At 33.2% G+C, this 26,468-nt stretch overlaps 6 protein-coding genes and 1 non-coding gene across 12 annotated transcripts; 3 read left to right on the top strand and 4 right to left on the bottom strand.

Moving 5' to 3' along the window:
* Positions 1–210: 210 nt before the first annotated feature.
* Positions 211–2,904, bottom strand: LOC9328831 (ras GTPase-activating protein-binding protein 2). Of its 3 annotated transcripts, none has more exons than XM_021014879.1 (9): positions 2,719–2,904; positions 2,245–2,426; positions 1,821–2,124; positions 1,543–1,736; positions 1,304–1,460; positions 1,094–1,209; positions 933–998; positions 788–848; positions 211–706 (listed from the first exon to the last, which is right to left on the bottom strand). In XM_021014879.1, the coding sequence occupies exons 2-9, from the start codon at positions 2,422–2,424 to the stop codon at positions 468–470; spliced, it is 1,317 nt and encodes a 438-aa protein (XP_020870538.1). In that variant the 5' UTR covers positions 2,425–2,426; positions 2,719–2,904; the 3' UTR covers positions 211–467. The 3 variants fall into 3 exon arrangements, with proteins under 3 accessions (XP_020870538.1, XP_020870537.1, XP_020870539.1); XM_021014878.1 differs by having other exon boundaries at positions 2,245–2,430; positions 2,719–2,903; XM_021014880.1 differs by having other exon boundaries at positions 1,543–1,733; positions 2,245–2,430; positions 2,719–2,901.
* Positions 2,905–3,131: 227 nt separating this feature from the next.
* Positions 3,132–3,203, bottom strand: TRNAT-CGU. Its single transcript has one exon. It is a non-coding gene; the product is annotated as a tRNA-Thr (tRNA).
* A 6,548-nt stretch (positions 3,204–9,751) lies between these two features.
* Positions 9,752–11,908, top strand: LOC9328830 (cytochrome P450 78A5). The gene is made up of 2 exons (XM_002892722.2): positions 9,752–10,910; positions 11,030–11,908. The coding sequence occupies exons 1-2, from the start codon at positions 9,972–9,974 to the stop codon at positions 11,645–11,647; spliced, it is 1,557 nt and encodes a 518-aa protein (XP_002892768.1). The 5' UTR covers positions 9,752–9,971; the 3' UTR covers positions 11,648–11,908.
* Positions 11,909–18,494: 6,586 nt separating this feature from the next.
* On the top strand, positions 18,495–20,550 carry LOC9326080 (probable 6-phosphogluconolactonase 1). 4 transcript variants are annotated; one of them, XM_021013724.1, is made up of 4 exons: positions 18,495–18,776; positions 19,313–19,523; positions 19,605–19,740; positions 19,942–20,550. In XM_021013724.1, exons 2-4 carry the CDS (start codon positions 19,351–19,353, stop codon positions 20,437–20,439), a joined length of 807 nt encoding a protein of 268 aa, XP_020869383.1. In that variant the 5' UTR covers positions 18,495–18,776; positions 19,313–19,350; the 3' UTR covers positions 20,440–20,550. The 4 variants fall into 4 exon arrangements, with proteins under 4 accessions (XP_020869383.1, XP_020869382.1, XP_020869380.1 ...); XM_021013723.1 differs by having other exon boundaries at positions 18,496–18,865; XM_021013721.1 differs by having other exon boundaries at positions 18,496–18,984.
* Positions 20,551–20,556: 6 nt separating this feature from the next.
* LOC9328829 (peptidyl-prolyl cis-trans isomerase E) lies at positions 20,557–21,620 on the bottom strand. The gene is made up of 2 exons (XM_002889971.2): positions 21,230–21,620; positions 20,557–20,952 (listed from the first exon to the last, which is right to left on the bottom strand). The coding sequence occupies exons 1-2, from the start codon at positions 21,543–21,545 to the stop codon at positions 20,735–20,737; spliced, it is 534 nt and encodes a 177-aa protein (XP_002890017.1). The 5' UTR covers positions 21,546–21,620; the 3' UTR covers positions 20,557–20,734.
* Positions 21,621–21,679: 59 nt separating this feature from the next.
* LOC9326079 (F-box protein At1g11270) lies at positions 21,680–22,471 on the top strand. The gene has a single exon (XM_002892720.2). It carries the CDS (start codon positions 21,769–21,771, stop codon positions 22,405–22,407), a length of 639 nt encoding a protein of 212 aa, XP_002892766.1. The 5' UTR covers positions 21,680–21,768; the 3' UTR covers positions 22,408–22,471.
* Positions 22,472–23,684: 1,213 nt separating this feature from the next.
* LOC9326078 (PI-PLC X domain-containing protein At5g67130) lies at positions 23,685–26,293 on the bottom strand. Its single transcript, XM_002889970.2, has 7 exons — positions 25,984–26,293; positions 25,672–25,788; positions 25,169–25,285; positions 24,978–25,076; positions 24,186–24,489; positions 23,875–24,098; positions 23,685–23,789 (listed from the first exon to the last, which is right to left on the bottom strand). The coding sequence occupies exons 1-7, from the start codon at positions 26,074–26,076 to the stop codon at positions 23,703–23,705; spliced, it is 1,041 nt and encodes a 346-aa protein (XP_002890016.1). The 5' UTR covers positions 26,077–26,293; the 3' UTR covers positions 23,685–23,702.
* Between the last annotated feature and the right edge of the window lie 175 nt (positions 26,294–26,468).

Raw genomic sequence — 26,468 nt, 5'->3', positions numbered from 1 at the left:
GTTGCCCATTTCGGTTTTGGAAATTTCAGTTTTTTTTGTTTGTCCTCTTCTTCTTATTGAATCGAAAAGAAGATTTTATTCGGTCCTAAAAAATTTCAGTCCATTTTCATTTTCGATTTTTATAAAAATCGATTTATATTGATTTTGAGAAAAAGAATATTTCTCAATCAATTTACATCGAACTTCCGGTTTAGTTTTGGTTAAGAATGGTTTGCGAACCAGACCGGACCAAATGAAGATGAATCAGATTAGAAAGTAAAAGTAATCATCAAATTTTTGTTATCCCAAACAAAATCTCAAATGAAAGAAGGGATTATCACCTAAAGAGATAAACCTACTCCAAAAGAACTTCTAATCTCTCTCTCTCTCTGTCCCTCTCACTATGTCTTCCTATAAAACTTCAGATTCTCAGTTTCAAATGAACAATAAGAACACATCAGAGTTTAAGAAAATGACTTCAAACTTGTTTAGCCTCTGGATTGAGCATTTTCACGGCCAGCTTTTACCATACCGTTCTGATGAACTTTGCCATCACCATTGTAAGCCTCACCGTTGCGTGATTCACCCCGTCTCTCGGATCCATTTCTTCCATAGCCTCGACCTCCATTGAACCCGTTGCCTCTAGGCCTAACCCCATCGTTTCTGTAACCGTTCTCGTTCCTATAACCTCCATTTCGCATTGAGGGTCTTCCATTATCGTTGTTGCCTGCAGTGGAACCAAGGGTTTCAGTCTTTATATCGTGAAGTTAGGATCTTGGAGACATTATTAATCTTTATATTGACTTACCTCGTTTCTCTTCTATTGAAACTTTGCGGTTTCCGATTCTGATGGCTAAGCCTTTGTGAGCCTAGAGTTATGTAGTAGGACATCAGAGGAAGAATCTAATTTATAACCAAAACTTTGTAAGAAATTCGTTGATGTTGAAACATACCTTAAGGACCAATTTCACAGCTTCAGCAGATTCGAATGTCACAAACCCGAAACAGTTTCCCTTCAGCTGAAAAAGATAAACTTGATGAGGATTCAAATTTTTTGGCTGCGAAACTAAGGAAAACAAGTTTCTTTAAAAGATCCATTCAATGACCAACTCACCCTGTAACTTCTCACTTGGATACCATCTTTCGTAATAGATCCAAAACCTTTGAAGGTTTCATTGAGTTGCTCTGGTGTCGCGTCCATGGGCAAGTTGGCAACAAATATCGTACAACCTGATGATACACGGAAATGGTAAAATCATATTAAGACATAGAAGAAGTTGAAAGGAATTGGTTTTCCCGAAATGTTAAAACATTGAATTAAAACCTGGTTGGTCGACTGTTTCAGCAGAAGAGTGTTCAGAAACCGGCGCAGGAGCTTTGGATTCAGGAGCAGCACTCGGCTTTGTAACAGGCTTAGACTTAGGCTTTGCAGGAGAACCTTTGACATTGAATGTAGCACCGTTTTGAGCCAAAGATTGAACCTAAGTGTAAGTTGCAAAATATTTAGATTATATAAGCAAGATTGAGCCATAGCATTGGATTTCACACAAAAAGAGAACTCACAATTCCTGCATATGATTTCTTGGGAGCATCCACAGCATTGCTTTTATCGTTCACAACTTTTTCCTCCTGGGTTTTGGGATGTCCATTTGCTACAGCTCTTTCTGGTTTCTTCACTGTATCTTCAGTAGTGTGTTTCGCTGCGGGCTGTTGACTAGGGATAGTAACTGGCTCTGCAACTTCATTCGCCGGCTCTGCTGATCAAAACCGAATATTCTTATGAAATCCGAAATGTCATTCTAATTTTTCTGATTGACAAAAAATCATTAGCCAATACTCACCCAAAACAGTGACTGTTGATTGGACCACTTGAGGAATCACCTCCTCGACCTCCTTCTTGTTAGCTTCTGGTTCAACAATCTCATCAGCGACATACCTAAAGACATCGTTCAGCACGAAGTAGCTTCCATTATGCGGCACAAGGAAAAACGATTGAGAAAATCTCATTCTCTCCCCCTCTTTCACGGTCAGTAAACCCGTGACTAGAGTCACAACTCCATTCTTGTAAGATGCTTGGGAATCAGCAGTCAAAATCTGAATCTTTGAGATTTTGTAATCAAAGGACATAATCTGCTCATTGATAGCCTGCAAACAAGAATAAAGAACTCTTAAAAACAAAAACTTTGAACAATGACATTAACACGGATAAATAGCTTCGAACAATGAACTTGTTTTCGATTCATCCAACTGAAAATTGTAGCTTACTTTTAAGGATTTGACAGAAACCATCTCTCCATCAGCACCGGGGCGGCCCAAAACACTATCGTCGAGATAAAACTGATGCACTACAGCTGGTGACTTATACAAGAGGTTGTAGTATTGCTCAACAAACGAATTGCCAATAGTGTTTGGATCCACCACAGGAGCATTTGATTCAAGTGCCATCTCTACCTAATTCAAGAGATTCACTAAGGGTCAGAAAAATAATCAAACAAGTTGTCTCATAAGAACCACAAGTAATGAATTTGTTTCATCTGATTCAAACAAGAGTTATAGCCTCACATTGCCATTCAAATCTACACTAAGGAATTCACAAATCTCATTAGATCTTATAGCTCAAGAAGAGTTACTTGCAAATTATGAATCTATAAATTGAAATTAAGACTCCATATATCTGTATTCCACCAGAAAGGAAAAGACTTTTAAGGGAGAAACATAAACAATGAGCAAAAGCAATACCTTGGACGATAAGAAGAGAAGCAGAATCAAGAATCTCAGATGAGTTCGAAGAGAAGACAAAGTAGGAGACAGGGGAGGGATGAATATATATTTATATATAATGGTTAGTTCTAGGGTTTTACTTAGAAATCTCCGACGAGAAGAAATTGGGATTTTTGAAGGGCTTTTCTACTATATTTTTTCACTATAATTATTATTTATGGTAAGGAGGGAAATTTCCTTCAATTGTTTGTTTTTTGATGATTATGTATATTGTTGAATAATGGAAATTGTGGCTAAAAAGAATTGAGAATTGTATGTGTATGTTATTCATGAAAAAAGAAAGAGATAAAAAGGATTTTTTTTTCTTTTTTGGAAGTTTAAGGAAATTAAAAAAAAAAACTTTTCAAAAAAAAAAGAATTATTTAGGAAAAAGCCCCCGGCGAGGATCGAACTCGCGGCCTTTCGCTTACGAAGCGAACGCAATACCACTATGCTACGGAGGCTTCTTAAACATTAATTCAGTGTAATATATATATAAAAAAACAAATGTGACGGAGTAATTATGGACTGGATTATGTATATCTTCCATTCTATGCCTTCTTAAGTTTACTGTATGTTTTATCGCTAATTTGAGGTATTGGATTCAAAGAATCAAATACTTAATTGGAATTATGCATCTAGAAAGTTAAAAAACAAAAATAATTAATATGGATTTCTAAAGATAGAGAAAATATTAATGCTATTTTGCCTCGTGGTATTTTTCCCAAAGAACCTTTAATTTTTTGTTAGATCTTTAATTTGAATTTTATAAACATCAGTTTAATGAACTGAATTTGATTCTTACCAAAAAAAAAAAATGAACTGAATTTGATTGTTGACATTTGTTCTTTTTATGTGGTTGCTTGCTTAAATTCTATCCTTTATTTCTCTACCACAACCACAATAATGTTTACACTATTTTTTTGTTAAAATTCACTATTGTATTTCTTTCCAAGTGTGTTGATTACACTTATGTTTCTTCCAAATGTCATTTGTAAGTTATACACATATAGGAATGACAAATAGCTTAAGTTCATAAGACTCAAACTTGTGTATGTATTATTTAATCGTAAAATTGAAATCCGAATTTGTTATAACAGTATTTAAATTTTTTATTTTATTTTTGAAATAAAAGATCAAGCCCCACAGATACATATTTTCTCCTACGCATCTTTGATGTGCTGGTTTAAGAGTTCCTCTACGATATATTATCGGCCCAATAAAGAACTAGAGGATAGGCTACGGTATGTAGAGCCCATGAATCGGAGTTTTTACAAAACTGTACTGTACATATACGGTGAGCCACCAAATACACAATTAAGCATAGATAACACATTTTGCTTACATAATTTTCTAAAAAGTTACGTAATTTTAAGAAAAAAAGATAGTCAGCTACACGAAGTATAACAGAATACATGGCTACACATGCCAAGTTTAAAAATGTACAACCAACTACACGAACTAAATGTATTGCATGTCCACATATACCAACTATATGGCGACATGTAGTCAACATCACGAACATTTTATTCCGGTACACTAATCATCAAAATTCGGCATTGACCATCGTTGACCGGTATTGACCAACAAAAATATTCAAATATATATATTTTTATTTATTTTAAATGTTTTTAAAAAGAATTATTCTATAGAATCGGTTATGGTGTTGTATAATAATAATAAAAAAAACACATTCTATATTTTGTATGATAATAATAATTAGTTAATTTTTTCAATTTCAAAACTAAACTAAAAGCGAAATAAATAAAATTCTATTACAAAAAATTGAGTATATGACTCTTTAGTCTAAATTTTGCATGGTAAAAATATATAAAGTTTTTTGCTAAAATCAAAATCATAATACATAAAAAAGATATATAGAAAATTTTATATATTCTTTAGTCTAAATTTAATATATTGTTAAATTTTTGTAATTAAAATTATTAAAACAAATTCTCGTAATAACGCGTAAACAACAAAAAAATTCGCAATGCTTCTTTTTAATATATAGAAAATAGAAAATCTAACGATGTTGATTTTAGCAAAAGCATTTGTAAAATAAGAAGTTAATGTTTTTTATTGACAATGTACAAATAAGTAATTCGCTTAATTATTTTTATTTCACTTTTATTTTAGTTTTAAAATTGAAAAAACTAACTAATTATAATAATCAATATATTAAATATATATACAAAATATCTTTATTTTGAATTTAATATGTATTAGTTTTGTTTTTAATATTAAAATAAATAAAAATAATTTTTTGCATATTTTTGTTGGTCAATGCCGGTTAACGATGGTCAACTCCGGATTTCAATGATTGGTGTACCGGAATAAGATGTTCGTGATGTTGACTACATGTCGTCATATAGTTAGTATATGTGGGCATGCAATACATTTAGTTCGTGTAGTTGGTTATACATTTCTAAACTTGGCATGTGTAGCCATGTATTCCGTTATACTTCGTGTAGCTGAATATCTTTTCTCCTAATTTTAAATGTATTATTTACAAAAATGTAAATTTTAAACACCAAAATGGACCCAAACCAACTAAGGTGAGAAATGTTTGAACAGTCGATAGTCAATACGATCTATCATATATCAAAAAATGTTTCAAGAAACTTTTCTGAGTATACTTTTATCTCTAAAATAAAGCTGTAAGATTTAGAATCAAAATGTTAAGGTGAAAAATGTTGAACAATTTATATGAATTTCAATTTGTATTATTTGGTTCATTTTAATGTTATAGTCTAGATGTTTTTTTAAAAAAAATTTGTGTCTCCTTTTAGTGACACATGTTCTTGAAAATGAACGCACATGCATGTGTTTGATTACTTGGAAAATGAAATTAGATTTAAACTCCTTTGTAAGTGCATACTCCCTCCGTTCTTTTATAATTCATGTTTTAGGAGAATGCTAATCGATTAAAAAATCATTTAATTTTTATTTATCTCTAAACTAAAACATTATTTATTATCTAATAAAAAAAAATCTACAAAATATAAATCGTCAAAACCAATAAAAAAATAATTAATTTTGCATTGAAAACTGAAAACATTATCTATTTAAGAACAAAATTAAAAGTTTAAAATATCACTTATTAAAGAACGGAGGGAATAGTAAATAGAAAGCATCAACCTTTGTGGATAAAATATATTAAAAATAAATTTCTATGAAACAAAAGAAATATCATCAATCGAAACATGCATGTGCAAACATTTAAAATGTAGATCTCTATCCAAATCGAATTGGAATATCAATATCCAATTTTCGTTTAAAAATATTTATTTAATAATTAAAAAAAATACCCAATCCATATCCTTAACCACATACCAAACAAGGAAGAAGGGGAACCACAAGATGATGACAAGAGAATGAATGAGATCACTCTGGTTATGTTCGAACCAAACTAGAAGTCTTTTTGCTTGTAAAGGGTACAACTACATGAAGAGTTGTCCAGACATTGACATGATTGGTCTTTCAATTTCCACTTCCTTTTTTTGTTCTTACATATTTTTTTGTGTGCAACTTTCTTCTTACATATTTATTCCTATGCTTTACCCTAAAATCTATTTTGGACCAACAAAAAAAAACAGCTGTCAATAGTAAAAATACTCCTGATGTTATGTCATTTTCAATAAAAAAAAATATAGAACATGCTCCTTTTAACTGAAGCCTGGAAGTATTTGAGAGTTCCCAAAAGTCATAGTAGTTCTACACAGATATTTAATTATTGGTCAAAGTCTATCAACTATTTCAATTAGTTTCAAAAATTTTATCAACTATTTTTTATCAGATAAAATACACATAAATTTAATGTTTATCACAATTGATGCAAAATTTTAATAAATATTTTAGAAACTATAAAATAATAAAATATAGTTCTAAAAAACCTAAAATTTGTTAATATATAATTTGAAAATTATGTCTATTGATACTAATATATAGAATGATAAAATGTTAAAATTAATGATAATATTTTATCAATAGGTTAATTTCAACTATTAATATTATTTTCAATTATGAATTTATATAAAAAAGACATAATTCAAATGAAATTGTAAGATTATCAAACAAATATCACTAATAGGGTATACGAGCGATGGTTGTGAGAACATTACAAAACAAATGGTATTCATTGAGATATACTTAAACATTTAGTATGATGGATAAAACCTAAAAAATTTGTTTCATAATTTCTCAATCTATTTAACAAAAATGTTTGTGGTACAAATGACGTAAAAACGCATGTAGTATCATAGAGATGGTTATGATGTTACAAACAAATTCGTAATATTCTTTTGATATTGTGTATTTTCAATTAAAACACTCTAATATGATAAATATCTCATAAATTATTTCATAATGTAGTTGTATTCACATTTTATGTTACATGTATTCATTGGATTAAACTATTTTACGCTCATGTTTATAAAAAAGAGTCATAACTGCATTTCTATGTATTTATCAATTTATTGATCAACTTATGTCAAATAGTTAAACTAGTTTTCAAAAGACTATAAAGAAAATTTGCTTTCATTTGTTTTTATATGTTTTGGTTTTGTTATTTCATGCAACCGTTATGAAAATACATGATGTTGCATAAATGAATTTGTACAAACTAATTCATGATTTTGTTGTTGAGAAAGAAAGTTGTAACTACATTTTTAAGTATGTCCAATAGTTAAATTGATCTTTAAAATTTACAATATATATTTTTGTGATAAAAATAAATATGAATATTTATGTTTTGATATTACTACTTCATGTTATATATGACTTTATCAAACTATTTCACACTATTTGTTTAAACTATTTCATGCTTTTTTGTTTTTAAAAGAGAGAGTTGTTATTGCATTTCTATGTAGATATGTAACTGTTAGTCAAACTCTACCATATACTCCAACTAGTTTAAAACTTTTATCAAGTATTAGTTTTTGGTGACAAATAAATATTTGAAAGGAGAGTCGTCACATTATTTCTATTTATAAACAGGAATAGGAATAGGAATATTTGAAATGAGAGTCTTTTATACACAAAATTCCTAAAATACGAAAATGTGAAATCATAGTAAATGGTCGTATTTTTGGAGAAATAAGTTATGGGATTGATAAAGTATACGAAATCAAATAATAAATACTAATAAAATACGAAAATGTGAAATATATATAGTTCTATATCGAGTTCACTTACTATCGATACAACTATAGTAAATGTGAAAAGGAATTGGGTTTCGCCATCAATGAAATACTAACAAAATACGAAAACAGTAAAATGAGCAGTAGAAACTAGCTGAACGAAGCAGGCCTAAGCCTATCACTAGACCATGTACATTCACAGAGCTTTACGTGTATACTAATGTCAGCTTTCTACTACACTTGCTCTCTGTATTTTCTTAATCATCACTGCCCATTGTCTCCCCCCTTAAATATTTTTATTATTTTCTTCTCTACGTAAATAAATCCTAGTACAAGTATATACTATTAATTTATTTATTTCTCTTGGACATCTATTAAATTTCAATGTAGAAAATAAAAAGAGCACAGTGATTTGCATAGCTTTACAAAGGAAAAAAAATTACAAGGACCACGCAGGCTTCTAAAGTTAAGATCACACGGCAAAGATTTTCTTCTTCAATTATGATATTGATATTGACTTCACTATTGATTTGACTCCTTCCACGTGTCTCGTAAGTTTAACTCTTTTTTTGATTTATAATAAAGTCAAATAGTAGTATCAAATAGTGTAAAAATAAAGCCTCGAACATTTGAGATGCCCCTAACACTTAGCCATAAACGATCAGATTTTGTTTTGTTTCTGTTCGTCATGTGAGCACGCCTTTGAATTAAATGCCAGATGTATTAAGTGCACCGTTTGATCTAAACTTACTGTATTTTACTCATATTTATGAGTGTAAAGAAGAACAAAAAAAAGCATTACTATCGTTCTGTTTTACTTCTGTATTACTCATATTTATGAGTGTAAAACAAACACAAAATGGTGTTATATAGAATTAGTCAATTTTGTTTGCCATTTTGAGTAGATGTTCGAAATATAATTCTAATTGGTAACAGTGTGTATTTGCCGTAAAATGTTTCAATGGAATAGTGAAATGAGTAAGTGAGAATAATTTGATTTAATTCTAATGCAAAAGAAATTGAAAAAAAACTTATAGAGTTGCAGAATATACTAATCACGATTTTCACTAATACTTCATTACTAGTATTAGTTTTTAGAAAAAAGATTTTCACTAATATTTCACGATTTTAATTTAATTCTAATGCAAAAGAAGTTCAGAAAAAAGTTTTCAAATTAAAAAATTAGTAAGCCATACTAAAATATGAATAAATCCGTGCAATAAATAGCTTTGGTAATAGTGGCTAGGACGGCTGCGATTCCCATTTTGATTATTCTTTAGCATTGTTTCTCTTTTTTTTTTTTTTTTATAATAACATTTTAAAAGTTTGGTTAATTAACTCCACCCATTTATTTTAAAACCGTATCAGGAGAGCGAATGAATCTTTTCAGATTATTATTATTATTATTATTAGCTATTTAATGCGAGGTTGATATTATTCTTTGATGTTAAATGTTACTGCTATAATAATAGACTAATTGTAGTAGAAGTTTATGGAAGTGAAGTATTCCAAAAACATTTTTTATACATGAAAGAAAATATCTCGACTTTGTTGCATATATTATATGCATGATCAACGTTTTGGCTTTTAATTTTTCACTCTTACCATATGAATCACACACTATTGTTTGTTGATACTTTATCAACAATTATTGGTTCCGATTAGAAACTCTGCAAAACATTTACAAAATAAACTCACTTTTATCATTAGAAAATAAAATTTAGCTTATATACAATATTAGGATTGCAATATGACTTTTTATGATAATTTACTAAACTCAATATAAATGGTGATTTCCAAAAAAGTTTAGTAAATAACAAAATAAACATCTTCATAAAAAATCACTCCAAACTTAAAGCCATTGACTTGCCAGGCAAATACAAATTCAAACATTTAATTCAACATTACAATGAAAATACGTAATTAATTAATTTAAAATATCTTTTTTTTTTTTTTGAAACAATTAATTTAAAATATCTATGACTAAATCGTATCTATTTAAACACTCTTCTCATGCATATCTTGTTCCATAATCTGTAAGCACTTCTCTCTCACACTCACAACACTCTCTCTCCTTCCATAACTCAGCCTGAGATGTCTCCGGAAGCTTACGTTCTGTTCTTTAACAGTTTTAACCTCGTAACCTTCGAAGCATTTGCTTCGGTTTCTCTTTTCATAGCCACAGTTGCTTTCTTTTTCTCACCAGGTGGGCTCGCATGGGCCTGGACCGGGTCATCCAAGAGCCGGGTTTCAATCCCGGGACCATCTGGTTCTCTTTCCGTCCTCTCCGGTTCTAATCCCCACCGTGTTCTCGCCGCTCTTGCAAAACGCTTCAAGGCCTCTCCGTTGATGGCGTTTTCAGTTGGGTTTTCGCGTTTCGTTATCTCTAGTGAACCGGAGACGGCTAAAGAGATTTTGAACAGCTCTGCTTTTGCGGACCGGCCGGTTAAGGAGTCAGCTTACGAACTTCTGTTCCACCGTGCCATGGGATTCGCACCGTATGGTGAGTATTGGAGGAATCTGAGGAGAATCTCCTCCACTCATCTTTTTAGTCCGAGAAGAATCGCAAGTTTCGAAAGTGTTAGAGTTGGGATCGGTATGAAGATGGTGAAGAAGATTAAGAGTGTTGTTATGTCTGATGCTGGTGGTGAAGTTGAAGTGAAAAAGATCGTTCACTTTGGTTCTTTGAATAATGTAATGACGACTGTGTTCGGTGAAAGTTACGATTTTGATGAAGTTAAAGGATCTGGATGTTTTCTGGAGAGGCTTGTGAGTGAAGGTTATGAGTTGCTTGGGATATTTAACTGGAGTGATCACTTTTGGGTTCTTCGCTGGTTTGACTTCCAAGGAGTGAGGAAGAGGTGTAGAGCTTTGGTCTCTGAAGTCAACACTTTTGTCGGCGGAATAATTGAAAAACACAAGATGAAGAAGAGCAATAATCTCAAGGGAGAGGAAAATGACTTCGTTGATGTCTTGCTTGGCTTGCAAAAGGAAGAAAAGCTGTCTGATTCTGACATGATTGCTGTTCTTTGGGTAAGCTACTTTTACTATTTTTTCTGAGAGGATAAAAGTTTCAATCTTTGAATTGGAGTTTTTTTTTTAATATTTGGTAACTAAAGCTGTATTCTTTTGATTTTTATTATTCTTTTTAGGAAATGATATTTAGAGGGACAGATACAGTTGCGATTCTAGTGGAATGGGTGCTTGCAAGAATGGTTTTGCATCAAGACATCCAAGATAAACTCTACAAAGAGATAGCTTCTGCTACAAGTAACAATACTAGATCCTTGTCTGATTCCGACATCCCAGAACTGCCGTACCTTCAAGCTATTGTCAAAGAAACCCTAAGGCTCCACCCACCTGGACCACTCCTCTCCTGGGCCCGTCTCGCTATCCACGATGTCCACGTAGGTCCTAACCTTGTCCCCGCGGGAACCATAGCTATGGTCAACATGTGGTCCATCACACACAACGCTAAAATCTGGACCGACCCTGAAGCGTTTAAGCCTGAGAGGTTCATTGGTAGTGAGGATATGAGCATCATGGGCTCGGATCTTAGATTGGCTCCATTCGGATCGGGTCGTCGAGTTTGCCCCGGTAAAGCAATGGGTCTAGCTACTGTTCATCTATGGATTGCTCAATTGATTCAGAATTTCGAATGGGTTAAGGGTTCTTGTGATGTTGAGCTCGCTGAGGTTCTCAAGCTGTCTATGGAGATGAAGAATCCGTTGAAGTGCAAGGCTGTTCCAAGGAATGTTGGTTTCGCTTGATGGATTATCGTGTCGGGGACTTGTTTAATGAACTATGGGTAGTACTAATTAATAAAATTAATAATAATTATGGTCGGGAAGGAGTTAGGGTTTTGGCACGTTGGTCGAACTTCTTTAGGGTTTTGGTGTGAGTTTTCTATTTTGCTTTGTGTTGCTTCATGATGTTATCGCATCCCCTCGGTTTGCTTTTCAATGATTTTCTATCTATAAAATTGATTAGCTATGTTTATGCAATAAGCACATCTCGTACTATATTTCTTATCCAGAAAATCGAGTACTATCAGTTTTGCCTTTTTAAAAAAAATATTTTTAAGTTTTATAAGAAAGGAAATCGAGTAATGGATATGATCATAGATGATAATATCACTTGTGATCCAAATCTGTCTAATCTAACCTATTAGCAAGTTGAACAACGTGATCCAAATCTAACCTGTGAGTAAATCATTGGGCAGAGGATATAATACTAGCTGTTATAATATAACATATTGGCATTCATTAGTAACCACTTTACAAACGCGTTACCAAAAACGTTATTAAAAGTTTTATTCTCAGTTTTTTGTACACCTTTCTCGTACAGCTATTTCTTACAATTTTGCACTATTCCAAAAAAGCTGACAGCTCCAGCTAACAGCCAAACACAGTTTTTGGTTACCAATCGAACCCACTAGATTCTAGAACGATCAGCAATTTTCTCTTATCACACATGCTGATCCATCATTATGACATGATCAAATTGGAAGGTGGGAAAATACAAAAATATACCATCTCTTAATGTTTTTTTTTTTAAAAGCAATTTAGTTAGTAATGGATTGATTCTATGCACTCAGTGTTTTTTTTAAATGGTTTACTTAGTCGGAAAGAGTCAGTTAAACGGATTGCTGAGTAATTGACTAAGCGGTCTAAATGTCCGATACAGATGATTAGATTAAGTGTTACCTATGCAGTTGCTAGATTGTTATTGTTAGGTTTTCAATAATATTAAGTTTTTTTTTTTTCATCAAACATCATTTTTGTTAAGATATTAGGAAGAGACTTCCCTTTAGGAAAAGCCAATCAGAAACCGACTTGCTTACATGGAAAAATAAACTATTTCTAGTCCGAATTTATTTGGCTAGCTCGAATATTAGAACTTCGAGCAAGAAAACTAATGTTAAAAGGAAGGGAAAAAAACAAAGGAGGTTGTGCGACAATCGTCAGATTATTAACCACATATAAAAGGGAACAAATTAAAATCAATTTAAAATGTGCTTGAAAATGACGTAGACAACAATATGAAAGAGAAAGAAGTCAAGACCAACAATCATATAATTCAATATATTCCGCTCTTTTGTTTTCTGGAAGAATATTGTTTGTCCGATAGGAACTCAACACCCTTAAAGTTATTTTACATCAAATGTTTATATTTATGAACATAAAGGATAATTGTATATATAGATTAGACAGAATTTATGAGTCATTTGCAATAATATACATTACAAGATCGTATCCTCGACGTTCCTCTTTTTTGTTTATGAATCTATCCATCGTTGATTACCTATTCATTTTCTTTTTAACTCAAAAATATTCATTTAAAGTACAATTAACGACTCCAGTGCACTCCTAATTAAATTATATATCGTAGAATAAGAATATGGGGAAAGTCCATGAGGAAAACAGAAGGATACATGTATTGGGTATATTTATCTCTTTCTCGTTTCCTACGTTTTGATCTCTATTTTCTTAGTATATTGTACATAACTATTATGCTTTCAACAAAAAAATCTATTAAGCTCATAAATAAATGCGTTTCTGTAACACATTTTAATAAATTCATGTGTTTGGTAATTCATCTATTGCAGTTTTTTTATCGTTTTATTTGCTTGGTAGCTCGTCTTTAGAATCTGAATAAAATAAATTTAGAGATAAATTTAAAACTGATGAATTGGAATGTTAGGAGCGCTGACGTGTTCATATTATCTTTCACATCATTACAAAGATTGAAGTTTAAGACTATTTGTTAGCGTTCAACTAACAATTAATTAGCCTTACAATACAAAAGGGTAGCTAGGGTTTTTATGCTTTTGGAAAAGAAAAAGATGTTTGCCTTTTATGATAAATAACAGCGATACCTAATTAGTTCAACATGTATGAAATTTATTGTTTCAGCTGAATTATATTTCAGTTTTGTCTCTCAAACTAGCGTTATATTATCGCATGTATAGATAACGGCCAGTATATAAAACATTTTTGATCGATAGTGCTAAACTTCTCCCAAAAAAGATGTATACATTTTTGGGAGTTAACTATCCAACAAATCAAACTTTTCATAACTCCAAAAATAAGTGCAAGTTCTTAACGTTTACATCAAAAAAAAAGAAGTGCAAGTTGCTTTCTTTCCCATTTATTTATTTATTTATTTAGATTTTCCGTATGCCCCTGCATCTATTCTTCATATCTCCTTCATTGTAGATATGATCGATCCACCACAAGCGCATTATATTGGAAGCAAAAGATAGACGTTGGACACATGAGTTTAGAAAATTAAATTAACTATGTGGTCACAAAATATCTATTTTCTATTTTTTTTTTTTTGATATACCCGATCGGCTGATCCGGTCAGCTTCGGTATGAACGCACCGGAGTGCTACAGAGTGGACTCACTACCACCCCGAAGGATGGGCTACCACACTGCCTGAACCGAGTTTGGAATGCTTTCCGACTAATGCCCGGGGGTAGCTGGATCGCCTGTTACCAGACTACCAGGTAAACTGCATGGGCCGAAGCCCAAGCCCAGACTTTCCAACAAAGTGTTGATAACAGCGAGGGAGGAAGATCGAACCCGGGTTCAGGGATTTCACCCTCAACTCCGGACTCGCCCAACCACTCGCCCACCACCTTGCGGGTAATATCTATTTTCTTACAAGATTCACTAGTAATATATTATGACATTTCATAATGAATGAAATTTTTTAAAACAGGCCGGTAAAAGTTAAATTCAATATTAAACGTTGGAAAAGAAAATCTTTCATTTACTAGATTTACATTGGAAAATATGCCAAAAATCACCCTATATGAGAATCTAGCAAATGAAAGATTTTTTTTTTCCAACGTTTAAAATTGAATTTAACTTTTACTAGTATGTTTTTGAAATTATCATTCATTATAAATTGTCATAATATATTACTATTGATTTTATTTTTTATGGGTTATGTATGAATCATGAACCCTCTTGGATAATCTCTGCCCCTCATTGGGTGAGAGAATTGGATCCTCTGTCTAGGGTCGTAGACACTAATTAGATCATTAATTATATTTGCTTTTGATGATCTTCAAGTGGCTCAATTAATGATTACGATTCTTTTCTAAAAGCCGAATTTAGATGCTTTTGTTAAAGCCAAATATTCACTTGCAACTTAAAACAATCGTGATTCTAACATTTTTATAAACATTAAAGCCCAAAAAGGCTATGTATTTTCTGCGCCACTTATTACTCATTAGCACTCGCAAAGAATAAAAAAAAAGTTGTATGCAGTATATATGTATGGCCAAGTACGTAATTAGAAATCGATCATTAAGCCTTGATTATCTTACAAACTATTTTCAAAAATAGATTTGGATGACTTATTATCAGACGAATCCCTTTAGTTCAACAAAAGTGTATATTCTGGCTTTAACTTTAACAATAAATTGTAGTATAATAAAAAAAGAAAAGTTATACTCAAACAAGTCAAAAGTGTTAAATTATTTCATTATTAAATGCCTAAGTTTTGTAATTTTTCATTGTTGAACACGTCTTAACGAAGAGTCGAAGACAATAATTTTTCAATATTGTTTTCTGTAAATATTTATTTTACATAAAACAATATTGAAACTTCACCTCAGATTTGTACTAAACTTTGTTTTGCAAACCCACAAAATTAAAAGTTTAATATCCCTGATTTTTTTGTAAACACAGAATTTATTTCTTTTTTTTTTTAATTTTGAATATTTGCCTTGTATAAAATACATTACAATTAATATTCTTTGAACTATTTTTGTTTCTGTCTACAATTAAAGTTAACGATCATACATATTCTATTGGACTTGATATGAGTGGTGTATAGAGATTAGAGGCCGTTAATAATTCTTTTTCACTTTTTAAAAAATTAGACAAGTTCTTCACTACAGAAGAGCTGTAAAAAAAAAAAAAAAAAGATAAATACTACAAGAAGTGTATATTTTTTTTTTATAAAGTGAATTAGGTTCCTCTTTTGCTCCTAATTTCTTCACTTTCAATTTCAATTCCTCAACTATTTGTTATTTCTATCTTACAAGGAAAATTTGAGAAGTTGTAACATTTTCCAAATTTTCACTAAATAATATCATTTCCGAAAACATATTATGGAATTTGCTAGGACGTTAATGGGCTCTCTTTTAAAAGTCTAGACCTTAAACAAGAAGCGATCCATTTGCCACTGTCGATATCCTTATTGTATGGATCCAACCCAGCCTCACTTCGCAATTACTTTAACAAAGAAGAAAAAAGACTATATACAAGCATTCTTTAACACAAACATGCAATTGCTTTGGGAGATTTTAAGAGATCTGGTGCTCATGTTTGTCTCGCACTATCACCAATCATTTTTAAAAAAAGTATTTTATGGACCTAAACTAGTAGCAAACTAGTGATAGCCCTCAATTAATGTGTCTATAGACCCACTAAAGAATGTGATTGATCCACCAAGATTAAATTTAAAAACTTTTCTTGAATAATAGCTCTATTTTCACCTGCTATAGCTAGAATCATAGTATTACTAAACGTATATAATTTGCTGATTAAAATAGCTATTAAGATCACTATCATGCCACCTCAATGGTTTAGGTGGAGAAATTGATTCCGAAGAGGTGGTTTTAATTAAGGGTATGAATCAACATTCTAGTTTGATGCATATAAATAAATTTTCATCAGATTTATTTTTCAAAAGCTGCTGTAGTTTTTTTCTTATATATGAACAGCTTTATCGAATACTAATAGTGCCGTTGAAAACCACAGAAAAAAAAATAAAATTTGCAATTTGTCCATGAATTACTTATCTTTCTTTTTACAGCATATCATGCTGGGTCATGAATTCGCTAGTTAAACATTAGGAATTGTTTGACAAAAAAAAAAAAAACATTAGGAATCATATATTACTTATTATTATCTGTAAGAAAATCATTACAGTTTTTTTCAATTCAATTTGGAAAGCTAATGTAAGAAGGAGTCATGTGTCCCACAACTTGGGAGATTGTCTGGTCTCTTTTCCTGTCAGGGAAGCAATGCAGTGTTGTTTCCATGTGCAAACAATTTTCTAACCATTTCTTACAATCATTGTACTTTATTTTTCTTGTTTTCTATTTTTATTATTCATATTTAATTAGTAGAATAAAACGTAATGATTCATCTTCGACAATTAGTTAAACACTTAATTAAACCCATCGGTTTAGTGCAGAGATATATATCAGATACATGTTGACATGGTGACACCATGAATCATTTACGGGTGTGTGTGTATTATTACGATGGGATGGTGACAACAAAGTATATATGTATTTTTCGCTAAGATATGATTTTGCTGGTACTAGTCTCTATCTATCTCAATATTGAGCGGCTCCTTTACATTTGTTCAAAAACCCTACACACACATATTATTGAGGTGGCTTCTCTTTTTTTTTCAGAATGAACTTATACGGATGCCATACATGGCTTGATATAGAGTAATACAAAAGGATCTTCACATTGATATTCCTCAAAAATTAACCTCCGATCCCATCATTCGGACCTCCAAAAGATATACACTTAGACAGGAAACTAAATAGAATATACTAAGTCGTTGATTGTACCTTAGTTAGGCTCATAATCAAATTGTGTACATTTCTCTGGTGATAATAGCGTTTATACATAATCGTATCTGATCACATTTGCAACCAGCAAGAATCAATAATTTACTTTCACGAATAGTAAAACGTTAATTTATGCTGGTATAAAGCTTTATTGGGCCTTCTCAATGAGTAAATGTCGTTTGTAGATTTATTTTGTTAAAAATTACTTTTAATTAGTATTGTATAAGGTTTTTTTTAGTTTTTTCTTTGATAAATATGGCCTAATATATATGTTGTCAACATAAGAAGTGATGGAGGTTCACAATCACAAAAGACATAAAGAAGAAAGTTGAAAGATGGAAGATAATGTAGTTTAAGAAGTATAATTGATCTGGATTAACTTTACTTTTTCTCTTAAAAATACTATGTTTTACAATATATCATATTTAAACTATTTAACATTAACATGTGGTTCTATATTTTGTTTCTTTACCAAATAGAAGATGGAATAATAAAAAACAAAGGAGACATTGTGACCTTAAAATTATTGGTGATTTTGGGTCCTTCGTGATTATTTGATATATTCCTAAAATGGTGTAAAATCCAATGTGGGACTGAAAGATACTATTACCAATTTACACTTATCATATATATTTTTTTTTGAAAAAACTCTTATACATCAATATATTACAATGCCTAATTAAGATTCATGAAAAGTGGGGCACATTAAGAAGGTAAGTGTTGTTCATGTGTCATGTTGTGGTCATTTTTATTAAAATCATTAATTTGATACTTTCTTTTAGTCTAACTTATCATTATAAATGGTTTGAATCAAAAATTGATAAGTGGGATATTATTTCAGTAATTAAGACTTTCTTAAATTTTAAACAAAGGACAAATAAAAATGGAAAAGAAAACGAAGTTATCCACAATTCTTGCTTTTCGACAAGACAGAAGAAGTGATTGGTCCATTTGTCTTTTATGAACTGACAGTTGTTTGGTTACTCGTTTTGGATTTCTTACTATCTTTTGTATTCACATCTATCATTTAGACTAATTAAATTATTCGATGAAGCACCCCATAAGATAAAAATCCTTTTCTTTGTATAATTGCATAACCATTTCTTCTTCTGAACCCTAAATTCTTATAAACACCCCCACAAGATAGATAAACCCTTTTCTCCTAATTTTCTTATTATTATTATTTGATTTTATCAAGAATTCCTCGAATTTTATCCTTGTTGTTTTGTTTTTTACTTTTGCCTGTGTGTGTTTTACTTTTATCACCACGATCGTGGAAACCCAGAGGGTAACTAAAATCTCTATCTGCTGATTCCTCTTCGCTCCCAAGAGGCATTTTAAGGAAATCCTTTGTTTACTCACACACAATATTAATATGTATGTAGATGTGGCCTATGTAGGCTTTTATGAGCAATTATATAATCATTATTATTTGGTGGTTTGTACAATCTATCATTAATCAGTTTTCACTCAAATCATCTCTCTACCTTGTCTCTGTAACAATCCTCTCTTCCCTCTTAGTTTTTTATTTGAATTTTACTTTATACATTTGCTTAAAAAGTTTCATGTTTATGTCATCTCTGTGCTTGCTTGCTGGGTTGGGTGTGGTTTTAATTTATCTTGAATTACTGTTTTCTGTATATTTTCAAATGCTGATTCTTGGATTTGTAGTCAAATTGGAACACTGTTGAGAGTCATAATTAAGATCTTATCTCTGTTTCTTTATGTCCAAATTGTGAAACTTTTACTCCTCCCAGTCCATTTCTGACCTCTTTCCTCTCTTAAAGTTTAGATTCTTAAATCTCATTCTTTGTTTACATGTAGAGTTTCTGAAAGATCGGTGAAACAACATAGGAAGCAATATGGCACTTACTTGGACTCATAAAGACAGAGGAGAAATTCGGGTTCATGAAAATTTGGAGGAACTAAGCATAGACTTGGTAGATTATATAGCTGAGATATCAGAAGCATCAATTAAAGAACATGGTGCTTTCTGCATTGTGTTATCAGGAGGCTCTCTCATTAGCTTCATGGGGTAAATTTTACCAAAAGGTTTTCAAAGATCCCATTTTCAGTTTCCTTTATCTATTTCCTCATGGATTTACATATTCAACAGAAAATTGATCGAGCCGCCTTATGACAAGATTGTCGATTGGGCAAAATGGTATGTTTTCTGGGCGGATGAGCGTGTGGTAGCTAAGAGTCATGACGACAGCAACTACAAGCTAGCCAAAGATAATTTACTGTCCAAGGTTAGATGTTGGGATTTGGTTCTTGACAACTTTTGGATAGAAGAATCTTGTGGCTGTCTGGTTTTCTTGAATCTGCAATCTATTGACTTTTTTTGGCCCCAATCCTTGCTTGTTTGAGAAGAAAACAAATGGAGGATCTGGAAACTTATCCAATCATGGTGTTGGTATGTTGACTTTATTCTATTTGTTTTTTTTTTTCAGGTTAATGTGTTTCCGAGACATATATGTTCCATTAACGACACAGTTTCGGTGGAGGAAGCTGCAACAGAGTATGAATTCGCCATCAGACAGATGGTGAGAACACGAACCGTGGCTGCCTCAGACAACAGTGACAGTCCCAGGTTTGATCTGATCTTGCTTGGGATGGGCCCAGATGGGCATGTAGCCTCGCTCTTCCCGAACCATCCAGCACTTGAGGTGAAGGACGATTGGGTTACGTTCCTAACCGACTCTCCTAAACCGCCACCAGAGAGAATCACATTCACTTTGCCCGTCATTAACTCAGCTGCTAACGTTGTTGTCGTAGCAACCGGCGAATCCAAAGCCAATGCTATGCACTTAGCAATCGATGATATACCCTTACCAGAAAGCTCTCTGTCTCTGCCTGCAAGGCTGGTCCACCCGAGCAACGGGAATCTGATTTGGTTTATGGATAAACCAGCAGGGTCTAAACTCGAGAGGTTTAAATTTTCTGAGTAGGATTTAGATTTTCTTCTTTGATTCAAAAGCAATTGGTTATTGTTATCAGTGATGAACCTTTTTGTATGAAGAGCATCCGGTTTGAAAACATGACTTTTAATTTTCTAACCACGCAAGTTTCACCAAACTACCAAATCTATTAACTATAACAATAACATGTTCAGCAACTTCAAGAAACAATCTAACCTCAAAAACTCTATGAGGTGATAGTGACAGTGTTACACACTCAGGCGAAAACATACTTGTTATCCTACAGCCTACAGTGCATGAGAGAAACCGGTAATTCTTACTTTCATTAGGCATCGCTGTGACTTAGAGCATCAGCCTCTGCTCTGGCCATAGGATCATCTTTGGTCTCTGTATCTTCCTCCATCTCGCCTTGTCGATCTTGCGCCAATTTCTTCCTGTGAAGCTCCTCAGCAGTCTCCATGGCAGCCTTGTTCTCAGCTTGCATCTTCAGCATTTCCTTTTCCTGTTGCTGCCTCTCAAACCACGTGTCTGCATCTGCCCAAACTGAAACAAAGCAACAAAACCAAGAAGAACAATGAGACAAACTCTCTGCTTAAACATATATACAGAAACACAAACAATCCAGAAGCAAACAGATGGATTCATTGTGAACATCATCGACTTGTAGTCTAATTGCAGAATCAAACGCTAATTGCAAACCCTAATTTCAACAATCCCCGAGTTCAAAACTATTTCATCAACTCCCAAATCAACAGCATCAATAGCTCAAATTCACCAAATGAAAACAAGAAGGAGAAAGAGTAATCAATCAGAAACGTACGTGGATGAGCAGCCCAACCCTGTTCACCACCCTTGATTTTCTCAGGGAGAGCATAATTAACAGTGAGAACACGACCATAAAGCTCAGCACCATCCATATTATCCATGGCTGCAGAAGCGTCTTCTCTTTCAAGAAACGTGACGAATCCGAAGGATCTGTGCTTCTGATTCGCTTGGTCCAACGGCGTCTTCACGTCTTTGATATCGCCGAAAGGTATAAACGCAGCGTGAAGGATCGATTCGTTAACCTCATCAGCTAAACCTCCTACGTATAAAGTGTTCTTCTGCATCGCTTGTTGCTGTTGAACTGCCGCCATTGTTAATAATCTCTTTCTCCGAATTCCTTCTCAGAGAAAATTGGAAAGACGACGAGATCGATTTTTTTTTTTTTGCGAGAGAATAATCGCTCTCTAATATAAATGGGCTTTTTTGCGGTTTGGCCCAATACGAAATATTTGTTTTTGGCGGTTCGGCCCAATTATCTCGTGGTATATATAACATTTAAAGCCCTCGAGATAGTCTCTTCTGAGAAACAAGACAATGTTTAAAAGACATGGCTCTAGTTTGGAATTGCTACCACACGATGTTGTAGAGCTCATACTCGAGAGACTTCCTGTGAATTCTCTGCTGAGGTTCAAGTCTTTATCCAAAGACTGGAAATCCACAATCGAGTCCAAGCGTTTCGAGGAACGACAGTTGATCCGTCGTAAGCAATCACGAGGTCCAGATGTCCTCTACGTGTCCCTTCACGATGATGAAGCTCCGAAGAGAATTGTTTTTGGGTCGTCAATAGTTTCTACGATCAAGTTCCCTACTATTTGCTCCATTGTTTGCTATGGTAGTTGTGACGGTCTCGTATGTCTCTATTGTGTCTCCACACCGGGTTTTGTGGTCAACCCCGTCACTAGATGGCATCAAAGTTTTCCTCTTTCCAGCTTTCAACAGCTCCGCATGGCCAGGCTTAATAAAGGAGATTTTCACGCTCCAAATTATAAGCTTGGATTCGGTAAAGACAAAGTTAAGGGCACATACAAGCTGGTCTGGTTATATAATTCATCTGAATATGGCCTAGACAACGTTACTACTTGTGAAGTTTTCGACTTTAGCACCAACGCTTGGAGGTACCTTGTCCCTGCTTTTCTCTTCGGGTTCTTTCTTACCATAAACCCGTGTACTTAGATGGGTCACTTTACTGGTTCACTGCCTGTGAAGAAGAAACCAAGATATTATCTCTTGATCTTCACACCGAGACTTTCCAAGTCATCTCTAAAACTCCCTTTCCCCATGTATCTAACCCACTTGATGTCAACATGTGCATCCTCGATAACGGCTTGTGCGTATCTGAGAAAAATTGGCCCATCCAAGTCATATGGTTGTTTGACTCTTCAAGCACATGGAAACAAATGTGTTCCATAGATCTTACCAAAACTTTTTCTTGGTTCGGGGACAGGGCCGGCCCAATCACATTTGCTGCCCAAAGCAGAAAAATAAAATTAGTCTGAGGAATCGAACTCAGGATAGGTGTGTAAGGGAAAATTGTCTTTACCACTAGACCATGAAGCAACTTTTGTACCGAAATGCTGCCTCTAATATATAAAGGTTATTTTTGGCGCCTAAAGCCTTTGCTTCATGGGCTTTAGCCCAGGCCGGCCCTGTTCGGGGAACCCAAATGCGTACTCTATCCGATAGCAATTCTTGACAAGAATAAGCTATTACTGCATGCTCGTGACTCGTGAGGACTTTCAACCAGTGGAGAAACAACCAGTGGTGATACATGATCTCCGTACCAAATCCTATGACTTTGTCTTCAGACCTACCACCTTCGGGTTTTCTATTTATTATTTCCAAAGTTTATTTTTTGCTCTACCAATTTGTAACCATTGTAATCTAACATTTTGTAATTTAAAGATGGTTTTCTTCTCTTCATTGCTTCTTGTTATATTCATTTTTCTTGTATTTGTTGCTGGTGTTTGCGTACGTAAGTTGACCAGTCATACATGTCCTGTTGAGAGCCTTGTCCCTATGAGATAACCACAACCTTGGTCTCCATCTGCCTCGTGATTATATTGGCCTCTATGTTGGTGTGCAATCTATCGTTAACCTGTTTCACTCAAATCATCTCTGTACCTTCTCTCTTACTTCCTGTAACAATCCCATCCTCCCACGTTTCATGTTATAATCTATGTTCCTCGACTTCTCGTATTTAATTAAAAATATTTTAAAAATTTCAACTAATTAATGTCTAAATACTTTCTAAGGAACCGGGCCTTGTGGCCTAGTGGTAAAGGGTTACATCTGTGACTTCCGCCACCAGGGTTCGAGACACGACCACTGACAGGTTTACATAGGGGAATTGCCAGCTTCGTGGGATTAGTCCTTGGGCCTAGGAAGCCTTTGGGAGACCCGCAGTTATTCAAAAAAAAAAAATACTTTCTAAGTACTTTTGTATATAAAAAAAGGTAATAGAAATAAAATTAACAAGCATGCACATCATCACGTCCACATAGAAGCTCTCCATTTAGTTTATCAACCGCTTGAAATGTTCCTCCTCCATCACTCCTCTGTTTCAACCCAACAAAAATATAACATTAAAATTCATTACTACATACATATGTTTGTGAACCATATTAATATATATAACCTTACCTTGTAAAAATTGACGGCGACAAAATTGGCCCATCGGTTCCCTGCGGCTACGTAACATGTCTTAATCATATCGAGAAGTTGTTCAGAGTTTTCCTCACAAGTCAATATCTTAACCGGAACTGTCTTGAAATGGTTTACCAAAACCAATGATTTGGTTGTATCGGTTAACAGTGCAGAATCTGCTCTATTGCTACATTCATCTGGTTTAACTCCATTGTCCCCATCTAACAATTAATACCACATTGAGATTAATCGGTTATATCTAAATCAACTAGAATTAAACCAGAATTTTGGTATCTCATCACACTCACATTGGTTTTCCACTACGTAATTCCACTGGTAAGCTATTCCTTCGGTTTCTTGCTTCGATTTAGCTGAAGTAAAAACGATTAACCGGTGGTTATTGGCGACCATATCCTTAACCAACGGCCAATCTTGGCCACCTAAAGGCATATTTTGAACCGGAAACCAAAATTTCTTCAAACCGGAATCGGTAAACACTTTGGTTAACCCGTTTTGCGATTTGACGTAATCCTCCAATAGTAATGTCACGATCTCTGATGGATTCGCTGTCAAGAACGCGAATATCTCCTTGAATGTGTCTATCGCCCGATTCTAAAAAAGTGACATATATAACAAAACAATACAAGACAAATCATTCGTACCAAAACATTGCATGTTAGGATATTTTCTCATCCAATAAAAGACAAAACTAAGGCTCCAATTGCTTCAAAAGCAAATTATGTGCCTCCCTATTTTTAATTTTCACAATACTTTTTTGCAAATTGAAAACACAAACATGTTTCACACACACACACACAAACGCAAAGAAAAAACTAAAAATCATCTCGTTTGAGTTTTATTTACGTGTGTTTATAAGTTTCAATAAATGTTAAATAAAATAAAGGACTAAAAGATTATTTTTTCTTTTAAACGTAATTACAATATTTAAAAGGAGATTATTTTTGAAAATGCAAATGCAAAAAAATATGATTCAGTTGTTTATATTCTAAACTAGCCTCTATTTTCAAACGTTCGCTAAATAATTTTTTTAGTTTTACTCGGTTTACTTTTGGTTAGTGAAATCTAGAGATTGAACTTACAAACTTGGTGAACTCAAAGCATTGTTCGTCGAACGAATGGCACAACCATACGTCTCCTTCGTAATCGTACGTATCCAACATCAATGCTCGAACACCACTCTGAACAAATAACATAAGATTCACGAGATAGAAAGATAATAATAGCTAGTTACGAAACATACAATATTTATTTATTGATTAGTAAAACGCACATTGAGTTGTTGCACTATAGTATCTTCTTGGGTCGCCACATGAAACGGTTTCCCTTCAATGGCATATGAATTGTGGGTCGTCAAAAATGCATATTTATTGAACGGCATCGAATTGTTCTGTAACAAAGTAAACAAAAATCATTAAGGCTTCATTATAGTCTGCCAAAAACTAAAAGATTTGTTCTGGCCCGATTAGAAGATCAGTTCCCGGTAGTTAGACCGTAAACTCAAGAGTCGCAGATCAAGCCTATCTTATGTCAATATCAACACATCTATATCTCAATAATGACTAATGAGAGGCTTATGTTTGTTGGAAGAATTATGTTCACCTTTAGTGCTATCACTATTCAAGAAGAACCAAACATATATACCAATTGGTCAATATCCATCAACTAATTTTTGACAGTCACAAACATACATAAATTATAAACACTAATATACTTCCATGATCTATAAAGAAAAAGAAAAAAAAAAGCTTTATTAAAAAGTTGTTTCTTACTTACCACAACGGAGAATTGATCTGTGATATTTGATCTAACGCATCTTGCAACATCTACACCGCATTTAAAACAACCAAGTCCAACATTGCAGTCTTCGTCCGACGAGCATTGATCGCCGAGCTGAATTGTAACATAAATGATAAGATCCCTAAAAATGTGAATACGGATTCGATTTGAGCTCCTCTAAGGAAATACCGAAATGCTGATGATAATCTCAGCATTCGCATATGGCATCTTTGGATCTCAAGATTAATCTGAATTTCGGTGGAAATCACCTTTAAGAAAATCGAAAAAATAATTTTAGTTGTGGCTTACCTGAAATGAGCCATAGGAAGCACCAAAAGAGATTGCTCCGGGATGAAACATAACCAAGATTGTGACTGCAAAGGAGAATTTGAAACTGGCCATTGTTACTGCTGGCTTGTTGCTTTGACCAAGGGATATATGAACATTCTTAGTCAAACGTTATAGTATAGCTTTGAAAAAGAACTGATTCAATTTTGGAGTCTTTGTAAAAAAAAACTTTAATTGGAAAACTTTCCTTAAGGTTTAGTAAATTTATTTCTTTGGGTAACCTCTTGAATAGTAATTAATGTTTTCACAATTGGAAGCAAAACAAAAGGAAATGATCACACGAAGAAGGAAGTAATCCATATTTAATTTGACTAGTTTTAAAATTTTCAAATTCCATAATACAGTAAAACCACTATAAATTAATAATATTGGGACTAGCAAATTTTATTAATTTAGAGAGGTATAAATTTAGGGGCTTTTGCAAAAATGCCACTTTTTCAATGCCA

Source organism: Arabidopsis lyrata, assembly GCF_000004255.2.
Source record: "Arabidopsis lyrata subsp. lyrata unplaced genomic scaffold ARALYscaffold_1, whole genome shotgun sequence".
NCBI classification, from domain to species: domain Eukaryota; kingdom Viridiplantae; phylum Streptophyta; class Magnoliopsida; order Brassicales; family Brassicaceae; genus Arabidopsis; species Arabidopsis lyrata.
This window is presented reverse-complemented; position numbering and strand designations above follow the sequence as displayed.